Raw genomic sequence first — 13,328 nt, 5'->3', positions numbered from 1 at the left:
GACCAAAATAAAGCCAAGGTCACTGAAGTTGGAGGGCACTTGCAACAGGAACCAATCCTGTCCTACATCTTCAGTCTATCCTGGCATCCACTTCAGGAAAAATAACCCTAGCCCTCTCCTATCACAACTTATTAATTCCTTTTCATTCACATAACAAATTAATTTACATGAAATTAGGACAAATTACAGCAGGACAAAGCTTCCCAGTTAAGACAATGTCCGATCAGAATATCCAATTACAGTTTCTTCCATGAGAGATGTCCTAGCAAAGATGCACAGATTTTACAGGTTAATGGCACTGACCTCTGTCATGACAGACTAGGACATCACTGATATTTGTTAGTACAGAATGGAAGATGTGACCTACTAAATCACCAGAGTTCCGGCTACTGCCTAAGTGGAGTTTTTGCCTAACATTCTATAAAAAGAGAAAGCCCTGAAATTCAGTGGGAAGTATAAATTGAACACTGCATCTCAGAAGGAGCAATGCTAAATGACTTCGACACGTGATTATTTCTCCTTCCCATTATAAATGAAATTACATCAACTGAGAAGCTTGAGGCATGATGTCATTCCATAAAGCCCACTTAAACTTGAAAAATAATTAAATGATAGCGCGCTCCTGCCACAGACTCTTTTTGCTAAGGTAAATGACACCTAATGGAAAAGCTATTATCAGCTTATAGGAAAATACTTTCCTCTGTGTTATCTTGACTCACTTGGCTCCTTCTGACATGTGGAATACAATGCTGTTTTTCAATGTTCCACACTCTGAAGTTTCTTCTTCAGAGAAAATGGAATGTTTTGTACATAAAGGAGCTCTAATTTGGTAGCATAATTAATATTGTAACCAAGGACACTGTTAGTAGAAGGTATGGTACGCAGTTAGGCTGATTCACACTTTAGGAACATACAACATGACCTGGAAGGTGAAATTACGTTCAGAGATAGAGAACCCACAGCAGCAAACTCATCCAGATGCAGGGTTTGACTGACAGCCTGTATCTTTTCCATGCACACCTATGGGCTAAAGCAGACCCTCTGCTGTGTGACCTGAAATTGTTAGGAAGAAGCCCATCAGGGACTGATATGTTTCCCACTTCCCTAGGTTAGTGAGAAAATCTTGAACATCAAAAGCCAGAACTGCTTTTGATATACAAAAGCCTCTAAGATTGAATTGGGAAAAAAAAGAAAGGGAAAAAAAAAAGGAAAAAAAATAAAAACACAACTAGCTTCATGGATTTAGGAGAAAACATTACACACAAGGACTAGTATATAATGTGGGAATACCATTTTTAAAGAAGGAAGTACATAACATGCTTTTCTCACATTTCTATCACTTTTAGAGCCATTCTATGCAGATTACTGGACCAGGAACCAGTATCTTACACTAAGAGACAAACAGAGAACGTAGTTCTGAAATTGATACTGGAGATATACTTTACTCACTCTGTGCCTTAAAAAGATTTTGTTTTGTATGTTAATACAACAATATAAGTAAATTATAGTCTCAACACTCGTTTCTTTTTTACTTCTATAGGAGCTAATAGTAACTTCAATTACCCTGGGAGTATATATATAAATGCAACATAAAGGAAACCAATATGCGTGTGAGCAACCAATAGAATTACAGTAGTTTGAGTATTGCTAGGATTTGTTCATTCAATATAAGGAGTGATTATTAACCCACCATTGAAATATCTATCAGTCATAGAAACACAAAATGGTTTGGGTTAGAAGGGACCTTAAAGATCATCTAGTTCCAACTCCACTGCTGTGGGCAGAGTTGCCAACCACTTGATGGGGCCCATCCAACCCGGCCTTGAACGCCTTCAGGGATGGAGCATTCACAACTTGTCTGGGTAGTCTGTTCCAGTGCCTTACCACTCCCTAAGAATATTCTCATAACACCTAAATCTTTCCTCTTCTGGTTTAAAACTATTCCCCCTTGTCCTATCACTGTTCATAAGTTTTCCTCAAGTGCTGGAAAGCCACAGTGAGGTCCCCTCAGCACCTTCTCCAGAAGGAACAAGCCCACCTCCCTCAACTTTTCTTCATAGGAAAGATGCTCCAGTCCTCTGATCTGTACTTCCTATGGACCTGTTCCATTAGCTCAGGATCCCAGGCTTAGATGCAATACAAGTCCAGATGGAGCCTCACAAGGGCAGAATAGAGGGGGACAATCACTTCCCTCACCCTGCTGGCTGCTTCTATTTTGAAGCAGCCCAGGATACTGTTGGCCTTACGGGCGCAGGTGCATATTGCTGGCTCACATCAAGCTTTTTGTCTACCAGAACCCCCCAGCCCTTCTCCACATATCTAACTGTCCCACCCTAGTGCAACAATGATACATATGCATAAAAATGAATACAAATGATTTCGTATGTCAAATGATACATTAATTTTGTGATTTCTCTTAGTTCCATTTGCATTAGAACGTCATAAAGATGGCACAGCCAGCATTCATATAATGAAAGCAAAGGTGGGCAAAACAACATTGTTAATACAGTGGCATGAAGGTTCATTTATTCTTGTCCTGTACTATTCAAGATGACACTCTAAATTTCTAATTTATTTGCTTTGTACCGATTCATTTTTAATACAGTGCATTTCTTCCTATGGCATTTTATCAATCATTATTACTGGCTGTCAAATTTCACGTTAAGGTTTTACACTTTGAATAAAGTAAAAATCACGTTACTTGTCAACCCTTTCAACTCGTGTCATTTCAGAATTAGCACAGATTTAATTCATCCTAGCCATCAAAAAATAAATAGCCTGCAACACACAACAGCGGGGAAATGCATGAGAAATAAAATAATCTGTTCCAGTTAACTTGCTTAAATACATGAAGGTAATTTAACTCACTTACTAGAGTTCTTTTTACTTGTTTTGCTTCTTTTTCAGAAGAGCCTTTCTTGTATGAAGAATAGCTTACGCAAGTATGACAGTAGCATACAGCAAGGTATACAAAAATGCCTGGTAATGGAGGCCATACAGTTATATGACAAACAGGAAAATCATATAACTACAGCAAACAGAGCACCTATTTGTCACTAGTGCATGTAAACACTTCAATAGTGTATTTCTTCCCTCACAACTGCACTTCACAACTTTAAAAGACCATCAGTAGCAAAACATAGCATTAAATACAACAGGTAAAAATTCTGCCTCCAAATACACTTCATACAACCCTAGAAGATGAACCTGTACACAAAATGTAAAGCATTTAAAACTTAAAAACAACCTCACCTTTAACATTCTTTCCAAATCCCATAGAAGCAGGAACTGCACTGTCTGCTTGTATTTTGCTATTTGTTTTCTCTTTCATGACTTCATCATCACTTGAAACATCATCAGAGTTCATTTTCTTTTTCTTTTTCTTTTTTTTATGTCGAGGAGGAAGCTTTTTTGGAAAGGTAAACATTGGAAATATCACAAGGAGCATTGCAATGGCACAAAGAAGAAATCCACTCCACCTAATGCCAGAAGATAGGAACAGAAATGAAAGGCAATACATTACATGAAATAAATATACCAAAGTGATTATTACAGACTGTACTAGCAAGAAGGACATCTTTGCAAAATACACAACACTGAAATTAGAGTAAATTAATGGAGTGGAGAGGATCCTTCACTGTGTTAAAGCACTTAATTAGAAGACTTTTCTGTTGGCTTTTCTACGGATAAAGGTATTTATCTAGCAACCACCAAGTGGTTTATGAAATAGGGTCAGCTTCGAATTCCTGTATATTTCTACTTCTGATAATTATTCAGTACTAAATCCAGAGAAGGAGATGTTCACTTTTACTTTGCCTTTCTTAGATAATTTGCAGTAAAGCAATACAGCATTCCTCTGGAGAACAAAAAAATTTATCTTTGGCATTAACCATGATATAATGTCCAAATTGACATATCAAAGCTAAATCTGTTCTGCTTTCCAGTGCCTACTTTTCACTGCACTGACTGTTCAGCTCTCTCTCTTTCCAACGAAAAGCTCCTCAGAAGTCACCCTTGAATTCTTCCAATGTATTGAAAGTGCGATTTTCATTAGACACTATTCTACTCTGCACTAGTACCTAGAACATTCATTGAATTCAGCCACATTACTCCAATATCCAAACTCAACAACAAAAGTCTGAAGCTCTCTGATTTCATATCACAGTGCATAGGTGAAATCTTATGTTTTTGCACATCTTTTACACTTAAAAAAGGAAGCTACTCCAGGAAGCTAATAATTAAATATTTGTGCAAATTTTAAACATTTAGAAGTCCAAGATAGACAGGATTACTTGCACAATAAACAGAAATGTTTGGCAACACTTTCGCAATGCAGAGATATTACAAACTGTACCATTAAATAAAGGTCAATTCATATGCATATATAATGGTTATGCAAAGTTAAACACCAAACAAACTTTCACATGTAACACCATTTTTGTTAGAAAGATTATGCAAGGAGCTATTCTGAGGCAAATCTAAGTTACTGAAAGTTTTCACTTGTTTTGATATTACATAAACAGAAAATCTTCTATTGACTCATTTTAGCTAATAGAATACATAGGCTAGAAACCACACTTTCAGGAGGATCAATCAGCACTATCAGGTGGGGAATAAATTGGTAGACTGTATAAAAATGCAGTAACACCCCTTTCAGGATCTCAAAGGCAGAAGCTGCATTGATCAAAGAAACAATCTGTGGCAATAATATGCAGAAATCTGAAGCCACTCAGTGGGAAACAGCAAAGGAGACAAGGCCTTGTGATGTATCGTGAGATAAAATTGAAATCCAAAGGGATCTGTATGGAAGCATACCAAGTGCTGGAGATGTCACAAATGCAGCACTGTATGTAATTATGTGCACTGTCTACATTTCACATCTTCCTGGAGAAGTATCAAAGAACTGGAAAACAGACAAAAGAATATATAAAAAATAATAGACACCTACGATAGAAAATGAGAGGTCAGAGTAGGATCTACAGGTTAATTAAAAAGCCCTTGATTTCCTGTGTTCTAAAGTCAAAGAAAATATGCAGTGGAATACCTCAAAGGCATCTGCAGAAATCCAAAGACCTCAGATAAAAGCAATTAAAACTTGGGGAGGACCAGACAGTGCTGAAGGAATTCCTTTAAACTTCTTGCGTGGAATGATGATGAAAGACAATGTGAGAAGTTCCAAGTATTAAACAGATTCAGAACTAGGCAAACAGAAAAGTGTCAGCAAAAGAAAAGTTGATTCAAAGCACTTGACAGACCGCCAAGGGCTACTCCACAACTAACGAGATCCCTATATAGCACATTAGCAATTTTTAAAGACAACAACATGACAAATGATTTCTAACAGATGTCCACAGTTACCACACTTGAATAAAAAGCAGTTTTCAATATTTGATACGATGACAAAGACAGCTGGCCTATAATTTAGTCCAGAGCACCTACAAAAACCCAGGTGTGTAAATCCAAACTGTGCAAAACAAGGAAGAAACAGATCAGAAATAACCCCAAAAGCAGCAGTTACTTAATCAGGTCTGACATGAGATAAAGTTGCCCATCCAGAATACATGCAAAATACTTCTTAGAAAGGAACAGCTTAAGTAAAAAAAAAAAATAGACCTCAGAGCAATTCTTATTGCCATATATCACAGCTGCTTTACTTACTATCTTGTCTGTAATGATAACCTGCTTTAATAGTGGAATTTTTCCACTGGTCCCTGTGATAAGTAGAGTGAGAAACCTTGCAGCTGTAATAAAGAAAAGATGAAAATCAAAGACATTAATTCACTTCAAAGAAGACATGGCTGAGAAATCTCAAATATGAATGGCCATTAACTTATCTCAACTGCACCCTACTTTTGAAAAGCACTTCAGCTCTCTGAAGTCAGCACTAGACTACTCTTACATTTCAAATTTTTAGATTGCATACATAAAAACAAACTTGGCTACGCAGCATTTCCCTGCAAGGAGAAAATGTCACAGTCCCAGAAAATAAATTTCAATGGAATGAAAATCAACACTTCCAGAGCACTCTGCAACCAGGCAATCACTGAGTAGCAAGGGACAAAGGACCAGCAGGCACACCATTAGAGTCACAGTTATAATAGAAAAAGCTTTCAAAAAAAAAAAAAAAGAAAAAAAAAAAGCAGCACAGATGCTCTGAAATCACTGAACTATCACTAGAAGCCACCACAGATCATGAAACTTAATTATGAGAGATGTGACAGCAGGCAACAATCTTAAGAAAGTTAAGAGAAAAAATATAGAGAGCCAAAACCAAAAGAATAATACTGGAACACTCTTCAATCCACAGATTTAACAAGCATGAGGGAAAAAGGAAACTTCGAGCGACTTTTCTGAGCTGGACAGAACACGACAACTATGGCAGTTGAGGTGGTTGCCGAGCCGCTCTCCATCATATTTGAGAAGTCGTGGCTGTCAGGTGAGGTCCCGGATGACTGGAGGAAGGGTCACGTCACTCCCATATACAAGAAGGGGAGCAGGGAGGACCCGGGGAACTACAGGCCGGTGAGTCTCACCTCCGTGCCTGGGAAGATCATGGAACGGATCCTCCTGGACAACATGCTCGATCACATAAAGAATGAGCATGTGATCCGAGACAGCCAGCACGGCTTCACCAAAGGAAGGTCATGCCTAACTAATCTTGTGGCCTTCTATGATGGAGTGACGGCATTGGTGGACGAAGGGAAGGCGACTGATGTCATTTACCTGGACCTGAGCAAGGCCTTTGACATGGTCCCCCACCACATCCTCATCTCCAAATTGGAGGGAAGTGGATTTGATGGGTGGACGACCCGATGGGTAAGAAACTGGTTGAAAGGCCGCAGACAGAGGGTGGTGGTCAATGGCTCTATGTCCAGGTGGAGGCCGGTAACAAGTGGTGTCCCCCAAGGGTCTGTCTTGGGACCGGTGCTCTTTAACATCTTTATTAATGACATCGATGAGGGAATTGAGTGCACCCTCAGCAAGTTTGCTGACGACACCAAGCTGAGTGGTGCGGTTGATACGGTGGAAGGAAGGGATGCCATTCAGAGGGACCTCGACAGGCTGGAGGGTTGGGCTCGGGTGAACCTAATGAGGTTCAACACGGCAAAGTGCAAGGTTTTGCATTTGGGCCGGAAGAACCCCAGGCACCCGTACAGGCTGGGAGGAGCGGTCCTTGAGAGCAGCTCGGCAGAGAAGGACCTGGGGGTCCTGATGGACGAGAGACTGAACATGAGCCAGCAGTGCGCTCTGGCAGCTCGAAAGGCAAATGGGATCCTGGGCTCCATCAGGAGAGGGGTGGTCAGCAGGGACAGGGAGGTGATCGTCCCTCTCTACTCGGCTCTTGTGAGGCCCCATCTGGAGTACTGTGTCCAGGTGTGGAGCCCTCAGTACAAGAAAGACATTGAGATTTTGGAAAGGGTCCAGAGGAGGGCGACTAAGATGATCAGGGGGCTGGAGCACCTCCCCTATGAGGACAGGCTGAGGGAGTTGGGCTTGTTCAGCCTGGAGAAGAGAAGGCTGCGGGGTGACCTCATTGCAGCCTATCAATACCTGAAGGGAACCTACACCCAGGAGGGGAGTAACTCTTCAAAAGGGCTGACAACAGCAGGACTAGGGGAAATGGATCCAAGTTGAAGGAGGGAAGATTTAGGTTGGATGTTAGGGGGAAGTTCTATACAAGGAGAGTGGTTAGGCCCTGGAACGGGCTGCCCAGGGAGGTTGTGGATGCCCCGTCCTTGGATGTGTTTAAGGCCAGGTTGGACGGGGTCCTGGGCAACCTGATCTGAATGTGTGTGTTTGGTGGCCCTGCTAGGCAGGGGGGTTGGAACTACATGATCCTTGAGGTCCCTTCCAACCCGGGTGATTCTGTGATTCTGTGATTCTGTGATCTGTGATTTTCTGCCTTTCCTTCAGTCCTATTTGTATCACTTCTACAGGCACTCCTCTGCTAAACTGAAATTACCAAGATACCTGACCAAGTGATATTAAGCCTTGGAGATACATGAAATCCATTTAGTGGTTTAACATAACATCCTCCAAATGTGCAAACAGGACTCTGTTTCACTTGCAAGATCCGGCACAGTAGATGTTCTCAAAGCCTAAGCACAGGCCAGGTTGTATGAGATGACCCCTCACCACTCCTGCTCAGTGGCTACAACCACTCTTGTAGGATATCTGGGACCCATCTCTGGTAGTCACTCTTCTGAGACAGGGGAGCTGAACTTGTAATCCATGAGGAAGGACAGGCATTTTTCTGGCTAATATCTCTTATAAATGTAGCCAAACCCAGCTGTAAACCAACAACAGTGGCAGTCCATCTGAAGCAGAAGAGATTGGTGTAAATGGCTTGAAAGTAGCTACCTGATATCCTTAAACACATGTGAAGCATAAGAATTTTAATAAAAATGTATAATTTTTTGCTCTGGTTTAAAATCTTTTATTCAAAATTAGCCAGAGTGCTTCTTTAACACTGCAGTACATTCACATCACAGATCTTTTCTATGAGATATAAATGAGAGCACAGAGCCACTAAGCCCAGGGTCAGGTTAACCAAGCACTCAGGTTTCTCTGTCACTCACTGAAAATTCATCCAAACAATCTCGTGCATCAATGCTCTTGTGCTAAGCATGGCAAATAAAGCAGTGATAAACCTTCAAAAGTCTAGGAACACTCCAAAGAATGAATTTTTCACATCAAACTGTGAAGATTGATCACTGTAGGTTAAACAGAAGCAGATATGGTCTGAGTGAAATGTCATCGTGACAAGCACTTATCCAGTGCACCAGATATGAAACTGTACTCTATACCATACCAGGGTCAAGAATCAGAAAAACCCTATCAAAGACATGCTGGAAAGCCAGAGGCGATGTATCCAGCCCTCTACTGAGAAGGACTCAACCCTAGGCAGCAGTGATCTCAAAGGTCTCCCAAACATAGCAGTATCCTGTCCTGCTATTTCTGTGCTGAGCGCTGTCAGTCAGTACCCACCATGTCAGTCAGAGCAGCTCCTGACACAGCCAAAACAGGAGATTTTTTTCCATTAAATGTTGCACAGATGTTTTTGTGGCAAGCATTTCCTCTCTGTCAAGACCTACCATGCAATAACCAATACAAATCTCTTCTTCCTTGACCTCCTTCCGTAGACCTAAATAAGCCCTCAAGGGATACAGTTGCCCACCCTACCTCAATTCCCTGTTGGCAAGAGTAGCCCTGAAAAATGCTTGACCCTTACCAGTTTCCAATGAATCGGGGATCATTCTGGTCAATATAAACAGTTGTCCTAGGATCAACATAGAAACCAATGAGAAGTCCTCCCAGTAAGTAGCCAGCTGCAGGACCGAGTGCTCCCATGACATACATGATGGCTGAGGAAATAAAAGATCCAAGTTGTAAATCAGTAAAAAGAACACTTTGTTACTCATTTGCATGTAAATTAGGGATCCAAAAGTAAAAGATGTCTCATCAAGCAGAAAATTTTGTACCCAGAATTTCCTTGAAAGAAACAACAACAAAAACAAACAGAAAAATCTTCAAGGGCTTTGCATAAAACAAAGTATTAATAAGAAAATTACTGTTTGTGCACATTTTCAGTCAAATTACAGATGGAAAAGTACACTATTTTGGTATTTTAGATGGGAAGCATCTATGATTTTGACAATATCTTTTAACATTTGTAACATTTTCTTTGAATAAAAACAGAATTTGAAACATAAAATATAATCAACAGTAAGCAAACAAAAAAGCAATGGGTAAAACTTATACAAGGCAGCAAAGCACAAAGTACAAAATTCCAATACAGTTACTATCAGACTAATACTGGATTTAAAAGAACCAATGTTTAGACATCAAATATTCCAATTTTTGGAGAGTGACAGAATGACATTTTTATTCATGCAGCCACCAACTTGGCCCTGTTGTACACAGTAACAGCAACAGACCACATATGCCATATTTCCACAGGACTCCTTCCTTGTTCAGGAGATTTGAAATTCTAACGTTATTATTAAAGAAACTTCCTAATTTAAAAACCTGGTTAAATGAAAAAGAAATTCTCACATGCAACAATGCAGATGCTTATTTTACAACACCTTCACCACCTCAGTGCTGGATGAACGCAAAATCTTTTTCACTTGAAATAACAGAGTGGGCTCCTATCTGCTATGCCTTCTACAAGATACTCTTTGCAGAGAGCCTCCAGTCCTCATCCTTCAAAAACCCACAACAGGGCATTTCTGAGAAAGCATCACAGCTTCTGTTTGCCTGCATGCCTGTGCAGTCAGGAACAAGGATGAGACTGAGGCAGGAATAGACTACAAACATGCTTCATCTTGGTGTTGGGCTGAACCCCAACTGGGTCTGAGAACCAGGAAACCCTTCTGCATCTCTCAGTGCAGACAGAACCGTGAGACAACAGAACATCTATTATTTGCTGACAAGAACCAAGCACTGAAATTTAGAACCCCTTTTCCATTTTTTTAATAGAGGATAATTTGAAGTCCGTCAATTGTCTTGCCCTTTAAGTCCATCAATTTTGCTTCCTTCCTTTCCTGCTTCTGCAAAACCCGAGTCAACTTTTGAACTAAGCCAAGGTCAGTTATCACAACCCTAACCATGACCTTAGGTATTTTTCAAAGATCTTTCTCCTGTTCTCCATCTGTCATCACAGAGTGGTCCTGTGTGGAGTCAGGAGTTGGACTTGGTGCTCCCTATGGGTCCCTTTGGAAAATTCTGTGATTCTATGATCTATTTCTCTCCTTAATGCATGCTGCAGCACCCATCCCTTTTAGAATGTTTCTATCCCATGCATGAAAGCATGAAAGACCCAATAGATTATAAGGAACAATCTTTGCCTGTCTGGTACCACAAAAACCCCAAGCTCCAGCAGCACAGCAACACAAGTGCTGCAGACTCACTACATAGCACATCAGAAGAGACCTGGTAATCTAATCATCTAAAAAGATCATCCTGGCTCTGGAATCTCCACCTCCGCATGGTTTCAGTGGAGCAGTCAGCCTCCCTGGTAGACCCCATCCTGTTTGGTCCCACCTTCAATCGGACAAGCACAGTCCTGGGGCTGCAGCCACTGAGGGAGCTTAATAGAGCTGTAGAAAGCCACCTTTCTGTGACAGCACTTACAGCAAATTATATCTCAAAGACAAAATAAATGAAATCATGAAATCTACCTGATTAGACAAAATACCTCATACATTTTCATGTTGTGTTTTAAAAGAAGAGAAAGATGAGAATAATCTCAAGAGTAAAAAGGGGCTGTTTATCAAGGACCTATTCTGCAGAAAAAAAGTTGCAGAAGCTACCACAAAAGGTAAACTGCCTGCATAAAAAGTATTTTTCAGACTATAAATTTATTTATTACTTTTAAGTTGCTCCTTCTAAATCACATTTTCAATTTTTACGAAGCTGTAATTTGAAATAATTAGATTTCTCTAAGGTCCCTTTTACCTAATGGTTTCCAGAACTGTGTTCACTACTTAAATTTATTCCAGCCATGTTCCCTTCTGCCTTGATTGCAAACAATTCTTTGCATGTGTAAAATGCTCCACGACACATTATAACACCACTACTTACCACTAGTAAGTGGTTAAACTGCACAGTAACTGTCACTTGTATAATTCACATCATAAGGAGAGGGAAAAAAAAAACACCTATCGTAATAAATTATGTTCAATGAATACTTTCTTAGAAAATAGATTCAAAGAAGTGCAGTAAACTCAGGTCTCTAAGAAGTTTACAGAGAGAAAACACAAAGGGAGTAAAAGAGTGACCTAATCCATTCATTTCAGCATTCAGAAAAAATACTTACACTGCATCTATTCAACTTCAAGTCCACCACTGAAACAGGGAAAATGCAGCAGCTGCTTGGGCTCAGCAGCACCACTCAGCACTTGTGCTATGTTACACCTGGTAACCTCAGAGGCTGTTCTTATAAGCAGAAATTCTGTGCACTAAAGATAAAAATAAATGAACACTGCGTTCCATTAGAGGAGGTGATGCTGCCGACTATTTCATAAGTTTTTTTCTAATTGCTGTTTGCTGCTCAGGTTTTGGGTTGTTTGGGGTTTTTTTTTGTTTGTTTTTAAATACAGCTTACAGATAACATGCAAAATTCTGAATATTTCAGAAAACAGGGATATCCCACATCTGGTTCCGGGCATAAAGGAAACCGTAAGCTCACGAGTTCCATTACTGGGGAACTAGTTTAGCACACTGCAACAACTTCTTCATTATTCAGTAATGGTCACAATCAAAGACCAGATACCAGGTGTAGTAAATTGATCCTGATTTCTAAATAGAACTAAAGATGGAGTGTGGCAAGAAAAGTATTTTGATATTTCAAAATGAGGTACTTGACAAAATCTGCATGAAACTGCTAAACCTTGCTGTGAAAATGAAGCTATCTCCAAGGTATGGCCTTAAGTTGAGCCAGGGGAGGTTCAGGTTGTATATTAGGAAAAATTTCTTCTCAGAAAGAGTGGGGAGACATTGGAACAGGCTGCCCAGGGAGGCTGTGGAATAACCATTCCAGGAGTTGTACAAGAAATAGGTAGACATAGCACTGAGGAATGTGGTTTGGTGGCATGGTGGGCATGGGTTGATGGTTTGACTATATGATCTTAGTTGTCCTTACCAACCTTAATGGCTCTATGTTTCCAGGAGTCAGCCTAGCAGACTGCTCTGGGGCCTTGAAACTCTGGTCACAGACTGCATGAAAATGCACCCTAAACCCTGAGAATATTGATTCCCAAACAGGCCACCAATATTACCAGATGATACAGAAAGGAAACTAAACTGGAAATAGATTCAGCCAGGGCATCATCAAAACTGAACTCTGCTCACAAACACAAAAAGTTCTGCAGACAACTGTTCCATATTTTTTTCCATTTTCATCTCGAGGTTTTGGATGGAAAGGATCTAAAACACTGCAGTGATGTAGGAACACCTTCTCAGCACCCTGCCCAGCTCTTTAATTTTAACAGAAGTAAAAAGAAAATTTTAACAAGGGAACACGTGGTGCTGAGCCAGTCTGCACGACATTAATTGCATGTAAGGAAACCTTGGATGTGCCTGACTTACAACCTTCACAGGTTCCTATATTTGCAAACTATCTTCAAATCTTCTAAGTCAGAAAAGAACTATGCTATAAAGTAGCAGTAATATTTCCACATGATAAAACAGAAATCATGTATATGTTACATGCTATAGTTCCGTTCCAAAGAGCAAGTAATCTTAAGAAAATAAAATGGGAACATTATTGCTAATACAGATGTTTGGACTACAAGGGCCATCTAGTTCTCTAGTGGTTGATTTTC

The 13,328-nt window shown here is 40.2% G+C and overlaps 1 protein-coding gene across 1 annotated transcript in view; it reads right to left on the bottom strand.

Annotated features, from left to right (window-relative positions):
- The window catches only part of SLCO5A1 (solute carrier organic anion transporter family member 5A1), a 65,993-nt gene that overhangs the window by 26,034 nt on the left and 26,631 nt on the right, over window positions 1-13,328 (bottom strand). Inside the window, exons 3-4 of the mRNA XM_042835424.1 lie at window positions 9,233-9,365; window positions 3,253-3,479 (exon numbers count right to left, since the gene is read on the bottom strand). Coding sequence (XP_042691358.1) covers window positions 3,253-3,479; window positions 9,233-9,365 — 360 coding nt within the window. The remainder of the gene's footprint in view (window positions 1-3,252; window positions 3,480-9,232; window positions 9,366-13,328) is intronic.

The sequence above is a fragment of the Centrocercus urophasianus genome, unplaced genomic scaffold, assembly GCF_019232065.1.
Source record: "Centrocercus urophasianus isolate 14NV4802_14NV808 unplaced genomic scaffold, USGS_Curo_1.0 seq_11, whole genome shotgun sequence".
NCBI classification, from domain to species: domain Eukaryota; kingdom Metazoa; phylum Chordata; class Aves; order Galliformes; family Phasianidae; genus Centrocercus; species Centrocercus urophasianus.
The sequence above is the reverse complement of the archived record's forward strand: the minus strand, read 5'-3'. Positions and strand labels throughout refer to the sequence as shown.